The sequence below is a fragment of the Coregonus clupeaformis genome, chromosome 25 (genome assembly GCF_020615455.1).
Source record: "Coregonus clupeaformis isolate EN_2021a chromosome 25, ASM2061545v1, whole genome shotgun sequence".
In the NCBI taxonomy this organism is placed as follows: Eukaryota; Metazoa; Chordata; class Actinopteri; order Salmoniformes; family Salmonidae; genus Coregonus; species Coregonus clupeaformis.
Window position 1 is genome coordinate 17771400 of NC_059216.1, and position 24799 is coordinate 17796198.

At 48.7% G+C, this 24799-nt stretch overlaps 1 protein-coding gene across 1 annotated transcript in view; it reads right to left on the reverse strand.

Annotated features, from left to right (window-relative positions):
- The window catches only part of LOC121539155 (disks large-associated protein 2), a 138143-nt gene that overhangs the window by 98809 nt on the left and 14535 nt on the right, over positions 1-24799 (reverse strand). Inside the window, exon 2 of the mRNA XM_041847446.2 lies at positions 15227-15438. Within this exon, the coding sequence (XP_041703380.1) occupies positions 15227-15438 (212 nt within the window). The remainder of the gene's footprint in view (positions 1-15226; positions 15439-24799) is intronic.

A 24799-nucleotide genomic window follows, 5' to 3' on the forward strand; every position in this document is an offset into this window, starting at 1 on the left:
CAGAGGACTTTTAAACCATAAACATTTTATTTCAATTAGACAAAATAATAATAATAATCCTTTTCATTATTTTATAAACCCACATCCACCCACCCACATTTGGGGGACTAAACTATTTTTGTTTATTGCAAGGAGCTGTCTTTTTATTTTATTTTATTTTATTTTGGGGGGTTATCAGTAAAATCTTGAGACCTCCCACTTTCTTTTGCAATCAATCCTTCTTGTGTATACTAGTGTTTGACAGTAACAGTGCTATGAAAAAGTATTTGCCCCCTTTCTAATTTTCTCTACTTTTGCATATTTGTGATACTGAATGTTATCAGATCTTCAACCAAATCCTAATATTAGATAAAAGGAACATAAGTGAACAAATAACACAACAATTACATATTTATTTCATTTATTTCATAAACAAATTTATGCAACACCCAATTCCCCTGTGTGAAATAGTAATTGCCCCCTTACACTCAATAACTGGTTGTGCCACCTTTAGCTGCAATGACTCCAACCAAATGCTTCCTGTAGTTGTTGATCAGTCTCTCACGTCGCTGTGGAGGAATTTTGGCCCACTCTTCCATGCAGAACTGCTTTAACTCAGAGACGTGTGGGTTTTCAAGCATGAACTGCTTGTTTCAAGTCCTGCCACAACATCTCAATTGGGATTAGGTCTGGACTTTGACTAGGCCATTCCAAAACTTCAAAAGTGTTGCTTTTTAGCAATTTTCATGTAGACTTGATTGTGTGTTTTGGATCATTGTCTTGCTGCATGACCCAGCTGCGCTTCAGCTTCAGCTCACAGACGGATGGTCTGACATTCTCCTGTAGAATTCTCTGATACAGAGCAGAATTCATGGTTCCTTCTATTAAGGCAAGTCGTCCAGGTCCTGAGGCAGCAAAGCATCCCCAAACCATCACACCACCACCACCATGCTTGACCTTTGGTATGATGTTCTTACTGTGGAATGCAGAGTTTGGTTTTCGCCAGGCATTACTGGAACCATGTCGTCCCAAAAAAAAATACTTTTTTATAGCACTGTATTTTGAAAGAATCCAATACTAACATTTGTTTTCTGAAAATGAAAACCTTCCCCAGCAGAATCAAGAGATTGTATACCGTCTTGCATCTGTGTCACGCCCTGGCTCTGGGGACTCTTAAATGTTGAGCCAGGGTGTGTAGTGTCTATGTTTTGTTTTCTATGTGTTTCTTTCTAGATCGTTTATTTCTATGTTGGCCAGGGTGGTTCCCAATTAGAGACAGCTGTGGCTCGTTGTCTCTGATTGGGAACCATACTTAGGCAGCCTGTTTTGCACTTGTCATTTGTGGGATCTTGTTCCGGAGAGGTTTGTGTTTGTTAACCTTAGGACTTCACGTTATCGTTTTGTTGTTTTGTTATTATTGAAAAGTACGCATCAAAAGATGTACGCATATCACGCTGCGCCTTGGTCCGTTGCTTACGACGATCGTGACAGAAGATCCCACCAAAACAGGACCAAGCAGCGTGTCCAGGAGCAAACGCCGGAGGTAACGCTAGTGGATGTCCTCCTCGGTTGGGGGAAGATCACCGAGGAGGAGGCCGTCCGCTACCGGAGGGCGATGAGGGAGGATGTCCAGGCAGGAGAGGAGAAGCGGCGCCAACCGGCCGTCGTCGGACAGGCGAGAGGCAACCCCAATAATTTTTTTTGGGGGGGCACACGGCATGGACGACGGGGCTGCTGGAGGCAGCTACAGGGCGAGTTTGTGGACTAGGAGAGGAGGCCACCAGGTTACGGGGGCCATTGGTCAGGAGGGAGAAGGAGAGTGTGGAGGCACGGCGAGAGGAACTGAGTAGGCAGCAGAGGGAGCGGAGGTTTATGAGGAAACCCAGTCCCGCTCCTCGCACTAAGCAAGTGGTGTGTGTCACCGGTCCGGCCCGTTCCTGATTCCCGCACAAGGCCAGTGGTGTGTGTTCCCAGTACGGTCAGGCCCGTTCCTGTCCCTCGCACCAAGCCAGTGGTGCGCGTCGCCAGCCCGGCCCGGCCTGTTCCTGCCCCTCGCACCAAGCCAGTGGTGCGCGTCGCCAGCCCGGCCCGGCCTGTTCCTGCCCCTCGCACCAAGCCTGTGGTGCGCGTCGCCAGCCCGGCCCGGCCTGTTCCTGCCCCTCGCACCAAGCCAGTGGTGCGCGTCGCCAGCCCGGCCTGTTCCTGACCCTCGCACCAAGCCTGTGGTGCGCGTCGCCAGCCCGGCCCGGCCTGTTCCTGCCCCTCGCACCAAGCCTGTGGTGCGCGTCGCCAGCCCGGCCCGGCCTGTTCCTGCCCCTCGCACCAAGCCTGTGGTGCGCGTGTGTCGCCAGCCCGGTCCGGCCTGTTCCTGCTCCCCGCACCAAGCCAGTGGTGCGCGTCGCCAGCCCGGTCCGGCCTGTTCCTGCTCCCCGCACCAAGCCAGTGGTGCGTGTCGCCAGCCCGGTCCGGCCTGTTCCTGCTCCCCGCACCAAGCCAGTGGTGCGCGTCGCCAGCCCGGTCCGGCCTGTTCCTGCTCCCCGCACCAAGCCAGTGGTGCGCGTCGTCACCTGTGCTGCTCCCCGTGCCTGTTCCACTGGTGCCTGGTCAGGTACCGGTCAGCTGCTCCACACCGGAGCCTAAGCAATCCGCTCCACCGATGTCCAGTCCAGCTCCAGCCAGCGGGGCCAGACCAGACCAGGGGCGCTACGGGGGAGTAGCTAGAGAGTGGTGGTCACGCCCGGAGCCGGTTCCGCCTCCGAGGCGGAATGCCCACCCGGCCCCTCCCCTGTTGGGTTTAGTTGGCGCGGTCGCAGTCCGCGCCTTTGGGGGGGGGTACTGTCACGCCCTGGCTCTGGGGACTCTTAAATGTTGAGCCAGGGTGTGTAGTGTCTATGTTTTGTTTTCTATGTGTTTCTTTCTAGATCGTTTATTTCTATGTTGGCCAGGGTGGTTCCCAATTAGAGACAGCTGTGGCTCGTTGTCTCTGATTGGGAACCATACTTAGGCAGCCTGTTTTGCACTTGTCATTTGTGGGATCTTGTTCCGGAGAGGTTTGTGTTTGTTAACCTTAGGACTTCACATATCGTTTTGTTATTGTTGAAAAGTACGCATTAAAAGATGTAGGCATATCACGCTGCGCCTTGGTCCGTTGCTTACGACGATCGTGACAATCTGTCCCTTAAGTCACCTGATATAACTGTTTGTGGAGCTATAACAAAATTGTGTAAAACTGGGAGTAACCGCTCTTGTACTTTTGCCCAAAAGTGAGCAACTATGGGGCAATACCAGAAAATATGTAACAAATCCCTCACTTCCACACAACAAAACCGGCAAAAAGGGGATTCTTCTATGCTTCAAATTTAACATCTTGCTAGTAGCCAGAAATGTGTACAATAGCTTCAACTGAAACATTCAGATTGTGAGTCTAATGCTGTTTTATAAATAATTTCCAAGGGATGGAAGTATCAAACTGCTCTTCCCAGTAAGAGTGGAATTTGTGTGGGATGGCAACCAATTTATTGTTTTCCAAATGAAAATGTCTTTATTGATTTTATCTCTAGTTAACCATCTGTAAGATTTAATATGAGGTCGACAAACAGTTTCTCTTTCCTTTACCTTAACTTTATCTGCCATTCTGTAGGAATTGCTGCCAGTAACTGATTGTAATTATGATTTGTACATACTGTATGTTCCCATACATTGTGCACAGTGTTTCAAATAAAATAAAATTCCCATTACTATCAATGATATCATTTAAAAACAAGATCCCCTTTTCAAGAAACACATTCCCAAACTTGTTATTTTATTTATCAGGATATTTGAATTCAACCATATGATTTGGCTCTGAATTTCAGTTATTTTCTACGGGGGATAATATTGAAAATGCAACCAAGCTTTTATTGATTCTTTGAAGAATGGGGATATGTCCATTAAGAAATCCTGCAGGAACCAAGTAAGGTGCAAAGACTTAATTTATATAAAAGGAAATATTTTTGAATTGAAAAGTGGGTTTGTCTTATCTAAGATATTACATGAGATCGAATTCCTATTTACATATCGTTTTTGAATCCATGAGGCTTTTAGAGATTGATTCAAGGCTTCAATATTCTTTAAATTCAGCCCTCCATTGTCATACATTATAGATATATTTCCATTTGACCTTTTCTGGTTGACTTTTCTGGTTTACCATTAGATATAAACTGAAAGATTTTGGCTTCAAACTGCTTAAAGAAAACCTTATCAGGGGATGGAAGGGACAGGAAGAGATAGATGAACTGAGAGACAATTAAGGTGTTTATCAATGTCACTCTGCCATATATCACCAATGTAGCGACCCTCAAAAAAGCCAGATTGCTCACTTTGAATAATGTTGCTTATTACTTTATTCATTCTAAGTGCTAAACATTTTCATAGAATATGGGTGTCACAGCACAATAAAGTGAGGTGTCTCCAGTTTTTGGGGTATACAGGGCTTTTATATTGGCCATTTGCCTCCTGCTTCAATAGTAATGTAATCAGTCCCTCTCTTTGGGTTGTTGATAGTTCCCCCTGTTCAAATGAAACATTTAAGCAGGTGAGCAAAGGCTCTTTGATTTCTGTAAAAAAAAAAGACCCTGTACACCTCAATTGGTATACCGTCAAAGCCATGAGATTTACCAGTTTGGAAAGAGTTAATTGCCATTAGTAGTTAATCGTCAGCAATCAACCCCTCACAGGATGCTTCTTGTTTTTCTGTTAACTGGTTCTCATAGTCTTCAGGGAAGAAGATAACAATGAATAGATTGGATTTATATAGCGCTTTTCTACCAACTGAGGTACTCAAAGCATTTTACATTGTAAGGGGGAAACCACCTGGGTGATGCACGGCGACCATGTTTGTGCCAGAACGCTCACCACACATCAGCTAACAGGTGGAGAGGTAAGGAGTGATATATGCCTGTTAGGGATGATTTGGTGGCATTGGGACAGGTTGGATATTTAGCCATGACACTGGGGTTAACACTCCTACGATAAGTGCCATGGGATTTTTTATGACCACAGAGTCAGGACACCCATTTAACATCCCATCTGAAAGATGGCACCCTACGCAGGGCAATGTCCCCTTCACTGCCCAGGTAATTGGGATCTCCTTAGACTAGACGGAAGAGTGCCCCCTACTGGTCCGCCAACACCACTTCCAGCAGCATATGGTCTCCCATCCAGGGACAACCCTGTTTAGCTTCAGAAGCAAACCAGCAGTGGTATGAAGGTTGGTAATGCTACAGTCAAGTTCGGATAACGACGTTAGCTGAACCTCGAAAGAAAAAAATCTACTGAATTATTGTACTTGCTACTGTAATATTTGGTGGGGTGATAATAAATTAAGCCCTTCTGAGGAAAAGTTTTGTGACAGTTTTCTTATGTTGATTCCTTTGGTTCAACCTAATAAAAAAGCTTGTACACTTTTCCCCCTTTTCCATGCAAGCTGCCCTTCTTCTGTTAATAATACCATTAACCTTTTCCGCATAAAGCCTCTCAAGCTCATGTTGTCTACTCTTGATCCGAAGAAGCATTTCAATCGGAGGGTCTACTCCTGCATCAGTTTACTTATTCAAGTCATTCAAGTCTTCAGTTAATTAATTTTCCCTCCTAAGATATAGTTTTCCCCAATGATGACCACTTGATTGAATGGCCTCTGAATACACATTTGAAAGTGTCCCAAACAACCTGAGGATGAGCTGATCCCACATTCTGTCCAAAAAATGTATTAAGAAATTATTTATTTTTTATAGCAAATTCTTCATATTTTAGCGGTGATTGATTGAGTTTCCAAATAACCCGGTCCTCTACGATATTCTACTGTAGTCAGAGACAAATAAATGGGTCAGAACTCCTCCGAGCCGGTCCGAGTGAATCTCCTCATCCTCAGAAGGAGCTGGAGGGTCACGGTCGGGAGACAGGACAGGCACTGAGACAGGAGCAGGGCGGGCCGGACGGCTAGGAACCCCTCTTGGGACGGCCCCTACGGATTGCAGGCTGATCAGGATGTAGTCGGTGGAAGTCAGTGATAAGGGTCCGGTCCACTATCCTCCTGGCCGGGATCCAGGTCCTCTCCTCTGGACCATATCCTCCCAATCAACGAGGTACTGGAGACCCCTACCCCTTCGCCTAGGCCGGAGCAGCCGCCGGACGGTGAAGACAGGACCGCCATCTACGAGGCGCGGAGGAGGTGGCGCCGGAGCTGCAGGGACCAGGGACTTTCATGGACCGGCTTGACCTTGGAGACGTGGAAGGTGGGGTGGACCCGCATGGAAGCGGGCAACTGAAGTCGGACCGCCGTTGGACTGATGACTTTCTGCACAGGAAAAGGACCAATGAAGCGAGGGGCCAGCTTTCGTGATACAACCCGCAGCGGCAGATCCCGGGCAGACAGCCAGACCTTCTGACCAACCCGGTAAGTAGGTGCTGGGGTCCTCCGTCGGTTGGCACCGACGGCGTAGCTGGTTCCAGACTTCAGGAGCACAGTGCGAGCCTGGGCCCAAGTGCGGCGGCAGCGCGGGCATACGCAAGAGCAGACGGACAGGTGGCATCCGCCTCCTGGCTGGCAAACAGTGGAGGTTGATACCCGTAGACACACTGAAAGGGGGAGAGCCCGGTGGAGGAACTGGTGAGTGAATTATGGGCATATTCCACCCAGAGCAGGTGTTGAGCCCAGGCCCGGGATTTTGGGAAGCCACACACCTCAGTGCCTTCTCCAGCTCCTGGTTCATGCGTTCAGTCTGGCCGTTTGACTGCGGGTGGAATCCAGACGATAGGCTGGCGGTGGCCCCAAGGAGATGACAGAACTCCTTCCAAAGGTTGCTGAGAATTGCGGGCCCCGGTCTGACACTATATCCTGGGGTAGGCCATGGATACGAAACACATGTTCCAGGACCACCTGGGAGGTCTCTTTAGCAGAGGGTAGTTTGGGAAGGGGCACGAAGTGGGTCATCTTACTAAAGCGGTCAACAATGGTAAGGATGACTGTGTGTCCGTCAGAGGCGGAAGGCCCGTAACAAAGTCCAGTGAAACGTGGGACCAGGGCCTCTTGGGTATGAGTAGGGGTTGCAGCAACCCAGCAGGAGGCTGGTTAGAGTCTTGTTTCGGGTTACAAGTGGGACAAGCTCGGATGAATTCTCGGACATCCCGTCTCATCCCCCGCCACCAGAACCGCTGGCGGACCAGATGAAGGGTGCGAGTGATGCCGGGATGACAGGCCAGACGGGATTCGTGCCCCCACTGAATCACAGGTGACCTGAGATTTGCTGGAACAAACAGACGGTTGGGGCCGCTGGTGCTTGGACCTGGCTGGTCCCGAAGAGCCTCCATGACCTGCTTCTCGATCTCCCAGGTGAGGGCCGCTACGACCAAGTGGCTGGGAAGAATGGGAGCTGTCATGGCGGTGGTCTCGTCCTTCTGAAACATCCGGGAAAGAGCATCAGGTTTGATGTTGCGAGATCCCGGGCGGTAGGAGAGCGTGAAATTGAAGCGCGTAAAGAACAGAGACCACCGCTGTTGACGGGAGTTCAGCCTCCTGGCTGTTTGGATATACTCCAGGTTCTTGTGGTCTGTCCACACTACGAATGGTTCCTTTGACCCCTCTAACCAGTGCCGCCATTCTTCAAGGGCGAGCTTGACAGCCAACAGCTCGCGGTTCCCAATGTCGTAGTTGCATTCGGCAGGGGTTAGCCGACGGGAGTAGAAGGCACAGGGGTGCATCTTGCCATCCTCAGCTGCTCTTTGAGAAAGCACTGCACCCACTCCCACGTCCGAAGCATCTACCTCCACCACAAACTGCCTTGCTGCATCTGGCATCTGGAGGATGGGAGCAGAAGTGAAACATGTCTTGAGGATATTGAAGGCCTTATCAGCAGCTGATGTCCATTGGTACGGTTGTTTAGTGCTGGTTAGCGCCGTGAGGGGTGCAGCCACTGTGCTATAGTTTCTGATGAATCTCCTATAAAAGTTGGCAAAGCCCAGGAACTGTTGCAACTTCTTCCGAGACTCAGGAACTGGCCAGGAAGTGACAGCCGACACCTTCGTGAGATCCATCTGAATGCTGCCCTCGGGTCACCACATACCCCAGGAATGAAACGGTCTTGGCATGGAACTCGCACTTCTCTGCCTTCACGAAAAGAGAGTTCTCCAGCAGGCGGCGCAGGACCAACCGGACGTGGTGCGTGTGTTCTGACAGAGTCTTAGAGAATATTAAAATATCGTCAAGGTACACAAATACGAACGTATTTAGCATGTCCCTGAGGATATCATTCACTAGGGCTTGAAAAACTGCTGGGGCATTGGTGAGGCCGAAGGGCATGACGAGATATTCATAGTGGCCGGTTGGTGTGTTGAACGCTGTCTTCCATTCGTCTCCCTCCCTCATCCGCACCAGATGGTAGGCATTGCGAAGGTCCAGCTTAGTGAATACAGTGGCTCCCTGCAGCAGTTCGAAGGCAGACGAAAGTAAGGGCAGTGGGTAGCGATTCTTAACCGTGATGTCGTTCAGACCCCCGGTAATCTATGCATGGGCGAAGAGAACCGTCCTTCTTGCCGATCAAAGAAGAATCCCGCTCCCTGCGGGGGAAGACGACAGCTCTAATTATCCCGGAGGCAAGAGAGTCATTAATGTAGTCCTCCATGGCCTTTCTTTCCGGGGCTGACAGTGAATACAGACGACCCTTGGGAGGTGCTGTGCCAGGCAGGAGATCAATCGCGCAGTCATAGGGTCTGTGTGGGGGTAGAGATGTCGCCTTGGATTTGTTGAACACCTCTTTCAGGCTGTGGTAACAGGCCGGAACATTGGATATGTCGGAGGTAGCGCTAGATCCTTCCCGGTGAACGGGCAGGGTGGCCCCCCTTAAACAGGTCTGGTGACAACTCCTTCCCCACTCACGGACTGTTCCTGTCTCCCAGTCGATGTGGGGGTTGTGCTGCGGAGCCACGGGTATCCAAGAATGAGTGGTTGGCCAGGTGAGTGTAGGAGGTGAAACTGGATGGACTCCTGGTGGTTTCCTGACAGCAGGATTGTCACAGGGGCGGAGATATGAGTGACAGTGCCAAGATGATGCCCATCCAGGGCTCGTGCAGGAATGGGTTGTGTCAGTTGATGATGGTTCACGCCCAGTTGCTGTGCAAGCTCAGGGTCCATGATGTTTGCTTCGGCTCCGGAATCCACAAGGGCGGCCAATGTATGAGTCTTGTCAGAAAGCTGAAGGCGGAGATGAAGCAGGGTCTTTCGGATGGAGGGAGACTGAAGGCTTGTTGAGCTCACCCGGATCTCCCCTACACCTGGTGAGCTGCGGCTTTTGCCGGACAAGTAGCGACACGGTGATTCTCGCCACCACAGTAGAGGCAAAGGTTGGAGCTTAGACGGCGCCCGACGCTCCTCGGGAGTCAGAGAGGCACGGCCAATCTCCATGGGCTCAGGCTGATTGAGTTGGCTATGGGACTTGACAGGCAGGGGCTGGACAGAAGCGGTATCGACCCGAGTACGGATGGCAGGTTGACTGAGACGGCCCTTCTCCCTCCTCCGGGTCTGTATACGGCGGTCAATGCGAACGGCAAGGTCAATGGCGGCATCAAGCGTTGAGGGCGGGTCATGGGAAACAAGCTCGTCCTTGATATAGTCCGCCAGGCTATGGAGGAAGGCTTGCACCAGTGCCTCTGGGTTAAACGCAGCTTTGACTGGCCAGGGTACGAAAGTCAATGGAGAAGTCTGCCACTGTCCGATTGCCCTGACGGATGGTGAGCAGAGCTTGTGACGCCGGCTGTTGGCGAGCCTAGGTCAAAGACCTTTAACATCTCCTCCTCAAAGGCACTGAAGGAGGCACAGGCTGGGGTTTGCCGGTCGAATTCCGCCGTTCCCCACAACCGAGCTCGACCGGTGAGATGTGTGATGACATACCCCACCTTGGCTCCCTCTGTTGAGAAAGTCCTGGGCTGTAGTGCAAACTGGATTCGGCAGCTGCTCAAGAATGGTCTTACTTGCTTCTGGTTGCCATCAAAACGTTCCGGGTTCCCAATCCTTGGTTCAGGAGCGTGGGGATCTGGTGGCAGCACTGCCGGGCCTGCAGCATTGGGACCTCCAGCGGAGGGATGAAGGAGTATCGGTGGTACAGGAACAAAAGGACCAGGGGGGTGCAGGTGGAGTAGCCGGGCTTGAGAGTAGTTGCAGGGCTTGGGCTAGCTGTTGTTGCTGCAGTTGGAACTGTTGTTGCTGCTGGTTGAATAGCTGGAGAAGGGAAGCGATGTCGCCAGCCATCCGATTTATGTCTCCCTCAGAGCGTTCCAGTCGCTGTAGGGCAGTCCTCTCTGGCTCTTCCTCCATCGTGGTCAGGAGTGCGCTGGGTCCATGATGGTCAGATCGTTCTGTCAGGAACAGAAGAGGACCCAAGAGCGCAAGTTCAAATTCAGAGTTCTTTATTCAAGGTTACAGGCGGGAAGAGGAGTCCCAGGGGTGTCAGGGGGTCTTTCAGGGTCCTCCTGTGGGTACCTGTGCTCCGGGGGTCACCAAATGTCCGGGGGTGTCCAGTCCAAGTGCTTAGTGTGTGTGTTCCCCAGTGATGGAGCGGCGTATCGGGCTGAGGGTGGTGGAAACGTCTGGGCACGCTCATCTGGTGGTCGGAGACCTGGGGGAACACACACACACAACAGCAATATGAATGGCAGGCAGAAGTACAGATCAGGGCTGGGCAAATATCGTGGTGAGAGACAGAAGGCAGAAACGAGTTACCGGAGGGGCTGAAGATCGGAGAGTAGTCGAGGTCCAGAAGGCAGGTTGGGATAGACGGGGCAGTAGAACAAGGAGGCAGTCAAGAAAGGATCGGTATCACAAACAGGAGTCAGAGCGCAGACAGGCAGGTTACTGGTCCGGGTTTGAAGACGATCTGACAGGGCTTGGCTGAAAAACAGGGCTTGATATACTGGGAGAGGTAGTGGGGAAATGCAGTTCAGCTGGCAGAGTAATTAGAACAGAGTGAGGCAAGGTGAGGATGGTGAGTGGGAAATGCAGTGCAGCTGGCCAGGTAACAAGAGCAGAGCAGGGCAGGTGGAGCTAGTTAGGCTGAGTAGAGAGAGGGAGGTGAGCAGAGTGGAAGATAATTGAATGCAATTAATGTTGCTACCAGGGAGAGAGAGTGCTCATGACACAGTGAGGGAAAAAAGTATTTGATCCCCTGCTGATTTTGTACGTTTGCCCACTGACAAATAAATTATCAGTCTATAATTTTAATGGTAGGTTTATTTGAACAGTGAGAGACAGAATAACAAAAAATCCAGAAAAACGCATGTCAAAAATGTTTAAAATTGATTTGCATTTTAATGAGGGAAATAAGTATTTGACCCCTCTGCAAAACATGACTTAGTACTTGGTGGCAAAATCCTTGTTGGCAATCACAGAGGTCAGACGTTTCTTGTAGTTGGCCACCAGGTTTGCACACATCTCAGGAGGGATTTTGTCCCACTCCTCTTTGCAGATCTTCTCTAAGTCATTAAGGTTTCGAGGCTGACGTTTGGCAACTTCAACCTTCAGCTCCCTCCACAGATTTTCTATGGGATTAAGGTCTGGAGACTGGCTAGGCCACTCCAGGACCTTAATGTGCTTCTTCTTGAGCCACTCCTTTGTTGCCTTGGCCGTGTGTTTTTGGTCATTGTCATGCTGGAATACCCATCCACGACCCATTTTCAATGCCCTGGCTGAGGGAAGGAGGTTCTCACCCAAGACCTGACGGTCCATGGCCCGTCCATCGTCCCTTTGATGCGGTGAAGTTGTACTGTCCCTTTAGCAGAAAAACACCCCCTAAGCACAATGTTTCCACCTCCATGTTTGATGGTGGGGATGGTGTTCTTGGGGTCATAGGCAGCATTCCTCCTCCTCCAAACACAGCGAGTTGAGTTGATGCCAAAGAGCTCGATTTTGGTCTCATCTGACCACAACACTTTCACCCAGTTCTCCTCTGAATCATTCAGATGTTCATTGGCAAACTTCAGACGGGCCTGTATATGTGCTTTCTTGAGCAGGGGGACCTTGCGGGCGCTGCAGGATTTCAGTCCTTCACGGCGTAGTGTGTTACCAATTGTTTTCTTGGTGACTATGGTCCCAGCTGCCTTGAGATCATTGACAAGATCCTCCCGTGTAGTTCTGGGCTGATTCCTCACTGTTCTCATGATCATTGCAACTCCACGAGGTGAGATCTTGCATGGAGCCCCATGCCGAGGGAGATTGACAGGTCTTTTGTGTTTCTTCCATTTGCGAATAATCGCACCAACTGTTGTCACCTTCTCACCAAGCTACTTGCCGATGGTCTTGTAGCCCATTCCATCCTTGTGTAGGTCTACAATCTTGTCCCTGACATCCTTGGAGAGCTCTTTGGTCTTGGCCATGGTGGAGAGTTTGGAATCTGATTGATTGATTGCTTCTGTGGACAGGTGTCTTTTATACAGGTAACAAACTGAGATTAGGAGCACTCCCTTTAAGAGTGTGCTCCTAATCTCAGTTTGTTACCTGTATAAAATACACCTGGGAGCCAGAAATCTTTCCGATTGAGAGGGGGTCAAATACTTATTTCCCCCATTAAAATGCAAATCAATTTATAACATTTTTGACATGCGTTTTTCTGGATTTTTTTGTTGTTAATCTGTCTCTCACTGTTCAAATAAACCTACCATTCAAATTATAGACTGATCATTTCTTTGTCAGTAGGCAAACGTACAAAATCAGCAGGGGATCAAATACTTTTTTCCCTCACTGTAAGTGCATGGTCAGAAAGTAAACGGTCAGCAATGGTAGACTGTGATACCTTTGAGACCAGAGCGAAGGAGATAAGAAAGAAGTTGATGCGACTACCTTGCCTATTTCACGGCAAGTGTATCTAGTCAGATCAGGGTTTCTTAATCACTAACCATCTACCAGGTCTAGAGAGGACATTAATTCAGAGATTGCAGAAAGTGCTTTTGGATTAGAATAATGCAAATGACCCCACGATCTATCTAGATTTGTATTCTGCATAGTATTAAAATCACCAACAATTATGAATAATCGTCCTTCGCAAAAAACGCATTTGAAATTAAATATAATTAACACCCCAGAGTGCTTGGTAACAGAGAGACAACCACAGACCGACTGTGAGAAACACACTTGCATTTTATGTGTCATCAGTGGCGGGGGTCAGGCTGACAGGCTATTAAGGTATTGTGTTCACACCACTTGGCGTGGTGTTAGAGTATTTTCCAGGAAAAAGCCTTGCTGTGCCGTAACAGTAATTGACCAACCTGTGTTGAATGGTAATGAGTAGAGCTGCTGCAGCATGTGGGGGTTGGGGAGGAGTGAAACACACCATAGCCATACATGACTGTCATAGCAGGGGGCTGGATCAGGACCACATAGAGCTGATAGTGCAGTACAGCAGGGACACCACGAAGACCGTATAAATTAATAGAGATAGATAGGATCTCCATGACATGAATTACAACAGTTGCATTTACATCAAACTGTACATGAAACTGTATGGCATCCAATAGGTTTCACACCTTATAAACAAACACCACCAAGGCGACCCCGGCTCCACGAGGGGGCAAAATGGGGCTTAGCCTCCTCAGTTGAAACGTGCCCCATCAGTTTTAGTTTTATGTCCCTATATAAAAATAGCAACTTTATGTTTATTATGGTATAGCGTGATATAAGCAAAATTCAATATAATTCTAATGCAAGAACCCCCCTCACTGATTTCAGCTGCCCCCTTATCCTGGCTTATCCTCTGCACCAAGGTCATTTGTATGTAAGAAACAAATTGACATCATGTACCACAGCAAAAGCCAGAGAGTGCCAAGAATAGAGTTAATCTAATAGAGACCTATACATTAAAAGAGCCTAGCTCAGGCCACTCATTGTGTTGTACTGGCTGATACAGCAGAATAGTATAAGCAGAACAAAACATGAGGTTCTGAAAGTGCTGATCTGGGAGGAGGATTTTACAATGGAATATTATAAAAAATGGACTCTCCTGTTATTACTGTCTCCATATTCAGCCATGAACAAAGAGAGATGAGTGGCTTTGGAGGAGGAGTGAAAGTGACTGTGCTTGCTCTAGCAGACAGGGGCGTTACTTTAACAATCAAATCAGGGAACGATGGAATTGATTTTCTCATACCTGCCCTGAAATAATGAAGAACACCTTTTAATTCAAGACAAAACTCTAAAACCATTTAGACTAAAAGTCGATGGGAGATGGATTTTACACTGAGACCCACCTTTTGAACTACCACATGATCTCATGACCACATTTGTATTCCAATATAACTGCTACTGCTCTGCCACATAAATTGACAAGGATCTGAATTATATATGAGAGTGCCCCAGGGGTGAAGATGGTGAGGAAGTGAGGTAACAAGGAAATGGGAGAAACAATGGGCAAACACAGCAGCCATTGACAAGGACAATTTACAAACCATACAAGGACCAGGAAAAGTAGAAGTAAACACAGAGGAAATAACTAGTGTGTCCCTTTAAACACTCTGTGGAATTAATTAAAGGCTCTAAAACTATTCCAAAACCACATTTGGTAATGATGAGACATTTCTAGGGAAATAACATCAGTGTATCATTTCTGTTTTAACATTTCCTCACTGACATTTATGTAAAGAAAGGTAGATGACTACAATATGCAGTTGTACAATCCAATAACAACATTGCCTTCCAACAGAGTACGTAAAAAGACAAACAACAGCATTCTTGCCCCACTTATTGAATCATCTATCTAGGATATGTCTTTGCTTGTGCTATTATTTCTGTGTTAGAATTCTTCTGGCATCATCCTTTCATTGGACAAGTATTGTAATCTAATTTCATGTTAATCTGCTGCTTTAATGTTGTTGTTTCTGTGACTGTGTCTGCATCATGTCCCATCTAGTTATTTTAAAGGCCATTTCCTCTGCCACAACACTACACTAACACAACACTACACTAACACAACACAACACAACACCACACTAAGACAATTCTCCTCTTCTAATGTTCCTCTCCAGAATTCATTCACTTTATTCCACAGCGCACACACTTAAAGTGCACTCTCTTAACAATGCTTTATAAACAATGACACTAAAAGCGTTTTGCTATAGAAATAAAATCAAACGTATTCATTCATTTGTACAAGGTTTAGAAGTTGCCCTTATTAACCACAGATCTAGGATCACATCTTTGGCATTGCATGCTGGGATCCTTTACATGGCCTACCTCTGGGAGTCTAGGAGCGGTCTCTGCATGACAGACTTGACCAGGGAGTGTGGCCGGACCGTCTTCACGGGGGAGGTCTTGGGGCTGGAGTCAGAATCTCCACTCTCCTCGTCACCCATGGCTTTGACGTAACTGCTGCTCCTCATCCTCCGACAGGGGATCTCATCACCCTTCACTCCCCCTGGGTAACCACTCCACTCATCCTGAGGTACCTGGGGAGGGAGATAGAGAGGGGGTTAGAGAGAAGGGTTCAGGTGGGATCTTTTGGTGCCACTCTTTATAGGGTGGGAAGTGGCACTAAAACCATGTAACAGTAGTAGTAAGATTGAATAATATATTGTATTGTTATTACAGTATGAGTCCTAGAGATACACAGGTTTACCTCAATGTTTCTTTGGTCCCACTTGTGGTACCATGTATTTACCTACATGGTAATTACTGTATGTAGGTACAGTTTATCTTTAAACTGTTAATATTGTTACATAGTGTCAGCTTCCTGCCTCCTGTTTGTCTCCGGGCCTCTAGAGGTCATCTGTGTTCCCCTCTGCCTTAGTTCTTCCTCGTGTGTCCTAATTAGCTTGATCCAGGTCACCTGTGCCTTGTTTCCCCTTGTGTATTTTAGCTGTGTGTTTTCCCCTTGTTTCTCACTTGGTTATTGAGTCCTGGCTATGTGTCTCCTGCTTTGTTCCACCGTGTCTTTCCAAGTAAGGTTTTCTAAGTTATCTTTAGTTTGTTTTTCTCCCCTCGTGGAGTTATTTTGTTTTGCCTCCTGCTTTGTTAACATACCTCTTTCTGAGAAGAACTTTTGTTGGACTATTTGTGAATGGCGAAGAACCTTTGTTTTTTTACATTAAATCTACTGGCCTGGAGTATTGCCTTGGGTGTTTCATTTGGGTCCTACTACACCTCCTCTGTGGCTAAGGGGTATTACCCCCAGCTCTCCACATCTGAGACCGGAGTTCTAGCACGGCTTGTGACAGAATAACCAAGTCAATCATGGACCCAGAAACACTCAGTTCCCAGGACCTGTTGGCGGTGATCACTCGACATGAGGCTTCTTTCCAGCGCCATGAAGCCGTTCTCAGCCGACAAGAGGAGCTGATGGCTAGACATTCTCAACTCCTGGCCGAAATGATGAGTTCCCTTCACCAGCTCTTTGAACGCCTCCTTGGTCCTCTCCCTTCCCCCAGGTCACCTCCCAGTGACGACAGGCCTTCTCGGTTGGCGGAGCCCCAAATACCACCTCCCAAGCCCTTTTCTGGGGATCCAAGCTCTTGCCAGGGTTTCCTCACCCAATGCTCCCTCACCTTCGAGCTCCAATCCCCAAGTTTTCCCACAGACCGTTCCAAGATTGCCTACATCATTACCCTTCTTTCAGACAAGGCGCTCGCCTGGGCCTCTGCGGTGTGGCAGTCCCAGGAGGCCTGTTGTGATTCCCACGCTGCATTTGTAGAAGAGTTCAAGCGGGTGTTCGATCATCCTGTCAGTGGGCGGGAGGCTTCCAAGCGCCTACTGTCTCTCCGTCAGGGCTCCCGAAGCACGGCAGATTTCGCCATTGATTTTCGGACCATAGCAGCAAGGAGCGGATGGAATGATGAAGCGCTGAGGGTCTGCTTTCAGGGAGGGTTATCTGAGCCCCTTCAAGATGAGTTAGCCACCCGAGAACCAGCTGGAGATCTCGAGTCCCTCATAGCCTTGGCCATCCTCCTGGACAATCGTCTAAGAGAGCGGAGAACGGCTCGCCGCCAGGTGTCTCAGTCCCAAGTTCCTCGGAGCAGCTCTGTTTCTCCTGTTTGGACTCCGTCATTCAGAGCTTCCCCGGCTCCTGAACTGCTCCAGGATTCCCCGGAGAGCATGCAGTTAGGCCGTTCCAGGCTTTCTCCCAATGAAAGGGAACGTCGCATGAGGGAGCCGTCGGTGCCTCTACTGCGGGGTTGCCGGCCACTTCCGATCCACTTGCCCCGAGCTTTCGGGAAACGCCAGTCCCCGCCCAGCTACAGGAGGGCTGTGATGGGGAGAATTAGAGCTCCTCCTACTAACGCTGTCCTGGCTATTCCAGCCACTCTGTCCTGGGAGGGCCACCAGCATCGGGTCCAGGCTATGATCGATTCCGGTGCCGCAGGTGATTTCCTGGATGTAACCTTGGCTAAGGAACTTAAGATCCCTACCCAACTACTTCCTCATCCCCAGGCAGTTACAGCCTTAGATGGCAGACCTCTGGAACCAGGAAAGGTTACAGAGGCGACTCAGTCCCTGCGACTTACCATCTCTCAACACCAGCAGGAGGAAACCTTCTATCTCATTGACTCTCCCGAGTATCCTATTATCCTGGGTCACCCTTGGCTATGCAGACATAATCCCCAGATCGACTGGCCTACTGGCACCATTCTAAGCTGGGGTCCCACTTGCCAACTCACCTGCATGCTTCAGAGTCCCTCAGCCCCTAGTACCCAGTTTCAAGAGTCTGTTGACGTCTCCCTAGTCCCCAGTGTTTACCATCGGTTCAAGGCTGTGTTCAGCAAGGCCCGGGCTACTTCCTTACCGCCTCATCGCACGTATGACTGTGCCATTGATCTACTCCCTGGGTGCTGCCCTCCTAGAGGTCGGATCTTTTCCCTTGTCCTCCCCGAGCACGCAGCTATGGACACCTACATTAAGGAGTCCTTGGCAGCCGGCCTCATCCATGCCTCTACTTCCCCGGCTGGGGCGGGCTTCTTTTGTTGAAAAGAAGGACGGGGTCTTAGGCCTTGTATTGATTACCGGGGACTCAACAAGATCACGGTTCGGAATCGATATCCTCTTCCTCTCATGGCCACTGCTTTTGAGCTGCTTCAAGGGGCTTCCATTTTTTCTAAACTGGATCTCCGCAATGCTTACCATCTCGTGCGGATCCGGCAAGGTGACGAATGGAAGACGGCGTTCAACACGCCCACGGGGCACTATGAATATCGGGTGATGCCGTTCGGGCTCACCAATGCCCCCCGCAGTATTCCAAGCCCTGATTAATGATGTTCTCCGGGATATGCTTAATCTGTTCGTCTTCGTGTACCTGGACGATATCCTCATCTTCTCGAGGTCACTGAAGGAGCATGAGGGGCATGTTAGCCGGGTTCTCCAGAGGCTCCTTGACAATCACCTCTATGTTAAACCTGAGAAGTGTGAATTTCATGTTTCTCAGACTCAGTTTCTCGGGTTTATTGTCACTCCCGGGCACCTAGAGATGGATCCCAAGAAGGTCGAAGCGGTCCGCAGCTGGCCCACACCTGCCACGGTCAAGGAGGTTCAACGGTTCATTGGCTTTTCTAACTTCTATCGGAAGTTCATCAAGAATTTCAGCTCAGTGGTAGCCCCCTTGACGACGCTTACCAAGGGAGGAGGGACCAAGGTTCACTGGGGTCCGGAAGCAGCAGGGGCCTTCGAGGATCTCAAGCGCCGCTTCACGTCTGCTCCGATTCTGGTGACTCCTGACCCAGAAAGACCTTTCGTGGTGGAGGTGGACGCCTCAGAGGTGGGGGGTGGGAGCCGTCCCTGTCACAGAGGGGTGAGGATGGGAGATTACACCCTTGTGCCTTCATGTCTCGCCGCCTGTCTGAGGCCGAGCGCAACTACCACGTGGGGGATCTAGAGTTGCTTGCAGTAAAACTGGCCTTGGAAGAGTGGCGCCATTGGCTTGAGGGGGCTCAGCACCCGTTCCAGGTTCTCACAGACCACAAGAACCTGGAATATCTCCAACAGGCTAAGCGGATGAACCCTCGGCAAGCACGATGGTCCCTTTTCTTTAATCGATTCCAGTTCCTCCTGTCTTACCGACCTGGCACCAAGAACGTCAAGCCGGATGCCCTGTCTCGAGCCTATTCTCCCGAGGTACAAGAGAAGCCCTTGGCATCGATTATTCCGAGGTCTAGGATCGTCGCACCTCTTCAGTGGGAACTAGAAAGAGGGGTACGAGAAGCCCTTGTCCATGAGCCCGATCCAGGCGGTGGTCCTGCCGGTCGCCTGTACGTTCCCTCTCTGTTCGGGCCCGCGTCTTGCAGTGGGGTCATGAGTCGCCCTTGACATGCCATCCAGGCAGTGCTCGCACACTGGAATTCCTCCGACGGCGGTTTTGGTGGCCGTCCATCAAGAAGGACGTGCAGGTCTATGTTGAGGCCTGCCCGGTGTGCAACCAGGGAAAGTCGACGCGCCAGCGACCCCAGGGACTGCTCCATCCCTTACCTATTCCTCGAAGGCCATGGTCACACCTTTCTCTGGACTTTGTTACGGGACTTCCTCCATCCCAGGGCAACACCGTCATCCTAGTGATCGTTGACCGGTTCTCTAAGGCTGCCCGGTTTATTCCCCTGCCCAAGCTGCCCTCGGCTAAGGAGACTGCTGAGCTCCTCATGAACCATGTCTTCCGGATATTTGGCATTCCCCTGGACGTGGTCTCTGACCGAGGTCCCCAATTCTCGTCCCGGTTTTGGGGGCCTTCTGCAGGCTTATTGGGGCCACAGCCAGCCTATCGTCAGGGTTCCATCCAGAGTCTAATGGCCAAACGGAACGGATTAATCAGGATCTGGAGACCACCCTGCGGTGTATGGCGGCCAGTAATCCCACGTCTTGGGCCACCTATATCATTTGGGCTGAATATGCCCACAACACCCTCCAGTCTTCAGCCACCGGATTGTCCCCCTTCGAATGCCAGTTCGGTTACAACCCTCCATTATTTCCAGAGGAAGAGGCGCAAGTTGGTGTTCCCTCGGCCCAGCGCTTTGTCCAACGCTGTAGGCGGACCTGGAAGAAGGCCAGGTGTATCCTCCTTCGGACCTCCCAGAGATACCAAAGTCAGGCTAATCGACACCGCCGGACGGCCCCTAGTTTTCGAGCTGGTCAGAGAGTTTGGTTGGCCACTAAGAACCTGCCCCTCCGGGTCGAATCCAAGAAGCTTTCCCAGAGATACATCGGCCCTTTCCGCATTGCTAGAAAGGTTAACCCTGTTTCGTATCGTTTGGTTCTGCCTCGCTCCCTTAGAGTTAACCCCACTTTCCATGTTTCACTCCTTAAACCTGTCTTGTCTTCTCCTTTTGCCCCACGCAGACCCCCGCCACCTCCCAGGATCATTGACGGCCAGCCAGCCTACACAGTCCGCCGGATACTGGACTCCCGGAGGGTCCAGAACTCTCTGCAGTATCTGGTGGACTGGGAGGGCTACGGGCCAGAGGAGCGCTCCTGGGTTCCAGCCAGGGACATCCTGGACCCAGGTTTGATCCGAGATTTTCGCACCCTGGGGCCGGGTGTTCTGGAAGGAACGTCAGGAGTCGTTCCTAGAGGAGGGGGTCCTGTCAGCTTCCTGCCTCCTGTTTGTCTCCGGGCCTCTAGAGGTCATCTGTGTTCCCCTCTGCCTTAGTTCTTCCTCGTGTGTCCTAATTAGCTTGATCCAGGTCACCTGTGCCTTGTTTCCCCCTTGTGTATTTTAGCTGTGTGTTTTCCCCTTGTTTCTCACTTGGTTATTGAGTCCTGGCTATGTGTCTCCTGCTTTGTTCCACCGTGTCTTTCCAAGTAAGGTTTTCTAAGTTATCTTTAGTTTGTTTTTCTCCCCTCGTGGAGTTATTTTGTTTTGCCTCCTGTTTTGTTAACATACCTCTTTCTGAGAAGAACTTTTGTTGGACTATTTGTGAATGGCGAAGAACCTTTGTTTTTTACATTAAATCTACTGGCCTGGAGTATTGCCTTGGGTGTTTCATTTGGGTCCTACTACACCTCCTCTGTGGCTAAGGGGTATTACCCCCAGCTCTCCACATCTGAGACCGGAGTTCTAGCACGGCTTGTGACACATAGACCTGAAAACGGTTAGCCAATAGCTGTGTGGTATGTCAGGATAGATGTTGTTCCCTCAAGGTTGCCTGTGTACTCACAGAGGCTCTTGGCTCAGACGTGGTTGTAAAACAGACTGTGTCCTCGATCATGTTTATTGGTAAAATGAATGTAGTGAGAGTGAGATCATAGAGGATCAAACAGAATAGGAGATCCATCCACAGCAACTGCCTTTAACCACATCTCAGGCAAAGATAGTTCATGTACATTACATGAATGGCATCATCCCATTGGAAAGATGTTTGGTTTTCTGACTCAGACTTGTTCCCTTGACTGCAACCTGTTCCCATATTGATGATGGGCAATTCCACGATAACAGAGCGACACTGAGACTCAAATGTTTCACTTTAAAATGTATGTCAAACAAAAAACAATGATTGTAAAGTTAAACAAGAGGCGAAAAAAACGCACGCCTGTTTAGGTGAGGTGCTGGCTAGCGGAGTAGAACACTTGAAAAAGAAAAGGAGAGCTGCACACTCTAGGAGCTCAGATGCAATCATTGAATAACAACGTTTCGACAGCCAAGCTGTCTTCATCAGGGAATAAAGTTAAACAAACGTACAACTCTATGCACAAGGACAACTTTTAACAATTTCCACTGAAAATCTTACAAAAACAGATTTACTTAAAGAACAGTGCAGATGCAAAGTTTGGTAACAGAATGACAGTTTGTGCTGTTTGTGCTATCATTCTGTTACCAAACTTTGCATCTGCAGTGTTCTTCAAGTAAATGTGTTTTTATAAGTAGTCCTTGTGCATAAAAATGTATGGTTTGTTTAACTTTGAAGTCATTGGTTTTTGTTTGAAATCTGAGTCTCAGTGTTACTCTGTTACCATGGAATTGCCCTACTCTGTTATCATGGAATTGCCCAACTGTTCTGAAGATCGCTTCTGGAATTCAAATGATGAAATGAAAATCATAAGCCTAACACAAAAGTATCATATTCTGGTATTGTGTTTGTATAATATAATTTGTTGAAAGGTTGTGGAAACTATTTTAAGCTGTTGGACAAACTTCTTGCTCATTTAATCGAACTGATGACATCATGTTGTTCACAAACTCATTTAAATATCACAGGCTCGTTAAACAAACAAATTACCACTAAAGTCTCTCTCTCTCTCTCTCTCTCTCTCTCTCTCTCTCTCTCTCTCTCTCTCTCTCTCTCTCTCTCTCTCTCTCTCTCTCTCTCTCTCTCTCTCTCTCTCTCTCTCTCTCTCTCTCTCTCTCTCTCTCTCTCTCTCTGTTACTTAAAAAGTACAGCAGAGTTCAATTACCGAAGGTACATCAGGAGCTGAGTCAGGACCTGAGTCAGGACCACACGCATGCGCACACACACACACACAAACGCGCTCGCACACACACACACACATACACACGGCTAGGGGGATTGCTGAAGTATATATTAGTGGTGTGTGTGTGCATTTCGGCGTACTTCAAATAGAAAAATATTTATCCCTGTCACAGCACATTGAATCTCCAACCCAAAGCCATCTCAAAATCAAATCAAATCAAATTGTATTTGTCACATGCGCCGAATACAACAGGTGTAGACCTTACAGTGAAATGCTTACCTACAAGCCCTTAACCAACAATGCAGTTTTAAGAAAGAATACAAAAAAAAATCACAAAAAATACAATATAAAATAATACGAAATAAAGTAACAAATAATTAAAGAGCAGCAGTAAAAATAACAATAGCAAGGCTATATACAGGGGGTACCGGTACCGAGTCAATGTGCGGGGGCACCGTTTAGTCGAGGTAATTGGCGTAATATGTACATGTAGGTAGAGTTATTAAAGTGACTATGCTGGTCAGCGCATGCTCGGAGTACACGTCCTGGTAATCCGTCTGGCCCTGCGGCTTTGTGAATGTTGACCTGTTTAAAGGTCTTACTCACATCGGCTATGGAGAGTGTGATCACACAGTCATCCGGAACAGCTGATGCTCTCATGCATGTTTCAGTGTTACTTGCCTCGAAGCGAGCATAGAAGTAATTTAGCTCATCTGGTAGGCTCGTGTCACTGGGAAGTTCGCGGCTGTGCTTCCCTTTGTAGTCTGTCATAGTTTGCAAGCCCTGCCACATCCGACGAGCGTCGGAGCCGGTGTAGTACGATTCGATCGTAGTCCTGTATTGACGCTTTTCCTGTTTGATGGTTCGTCGGAGGGCATAGCGGGATTTCTTATAAGCTTCCGGGTTAGAGTCCCGCTCCTTGAAAGCGGCAGCTCTACCCTTTAGCTCAGTGCGGATGTTGCCTGTAATCCATGGCTTCTGGTTAGGGTATGTACGTACAGTCACTGTGGGGACGACATCATCGATGCACTTATTGATGAAGCCAGTGACTGATGTGGTGTACTCCTCAATGCCATCGGAAGAATCCCGGAACATATTCCAGTCTGTGCTAGCAAAATAGTCCAAACCTTAGCATCTGCTTCATCTGACCACTTCCGTATTGACTGAGTCACTGGTGCTTCCTGCTTTCGTTTTTGCTTGTAAGCAGGAATCAGGAGGATATAATTATGGTCAGATTTGGCAAATGGAGGGCGAGGGAGAGCTTTGTACGCGTCTCTGTGTGTGGAGTAAAGGTGGTCTAAAGTTTTTTTCCCTCTGGTTGCACAGTTAACATGCTGGTAGAAATGAGGTTAAATGGATTTAAGTTTCCCTGCATTAAAGTCCCCGGCCACTAGGAGCGCCGCCTCTGGATGAGCGTTTTTCTGTTTGCTTATGGCCGTATACAGTTCATTGAGTGCGGTCTTAGTGCCAGCATCGGTTTGTGGTTGTAAATAGACAGCTACGAAGAATATAGATGAAAACTCTCTTGGTAGATAGTGTGGTCTACAGCTTATCATGAGATACTATACCTCAGGCGAGCAAAACCTTGAGACTTCCTCAGATATCGTGCACCAGCTGTTGTTTACAAATATACATAGACCGTCACCCCTTGTCTTACCAGAGGCTGCTGTTCTATCCTGCCGGTACAGTGTATAACCCGCCAGCTGTATGTTATTCATGTCATCGTTCAGCCACGACTCTGTGAAACATAAGATATTACAGTTTTTAATGTCCCGTTGGTAGGACATTCGTGCCAGTAGTTCGTTCATTTCATTATCAAGCAATTGTAAGTTGGCCAATAGTATCGATGGCAAAGGCAGATTAGCCACTCGTTGCTGGCTCTTTACCAAGCACCCCGATCTCCTTCCGCGATATCTCCTTTTCTTTCTACTGCGAATGATGGGGATGAGGGCCCTGTCGGGTGTCTGGAGCAAATCCCTCTCGTCCGACTCATAAAATAAACATTATTCGTCCAGTTCAAGGTGAGTAATCGCTGTTCTGATATACAGAAGCTCTTTTCGGTCATAAGAGACAGTAGCAGCAACATTATGTACAAAATAAGTTACAAACAATGCGAAAAAACACACAAAATAGCACGGTTGGTTAAGAGTCCATAGAACAGTAGCCATCCCCTCCGGCGCCATCACCCGACATACTTTAACATTTTACATTTCATTTGCGTCACACAGGCTCACCATCCTTCATGGGGCCTCAACGTCACTCAGAGTGAAGATAAAAGCTACTCAAGGAGCCTGTCTCATCTAAAATATCTTGAGAACCAGAAAACACTTCAGAGAACAGTCATCATTTTAGATACTCAGTCACTCAGTCACTCAGTCACCAAGTAGGTCATCTGGATCCTCTTTCATTGTTCTTCCTCATCTCTTC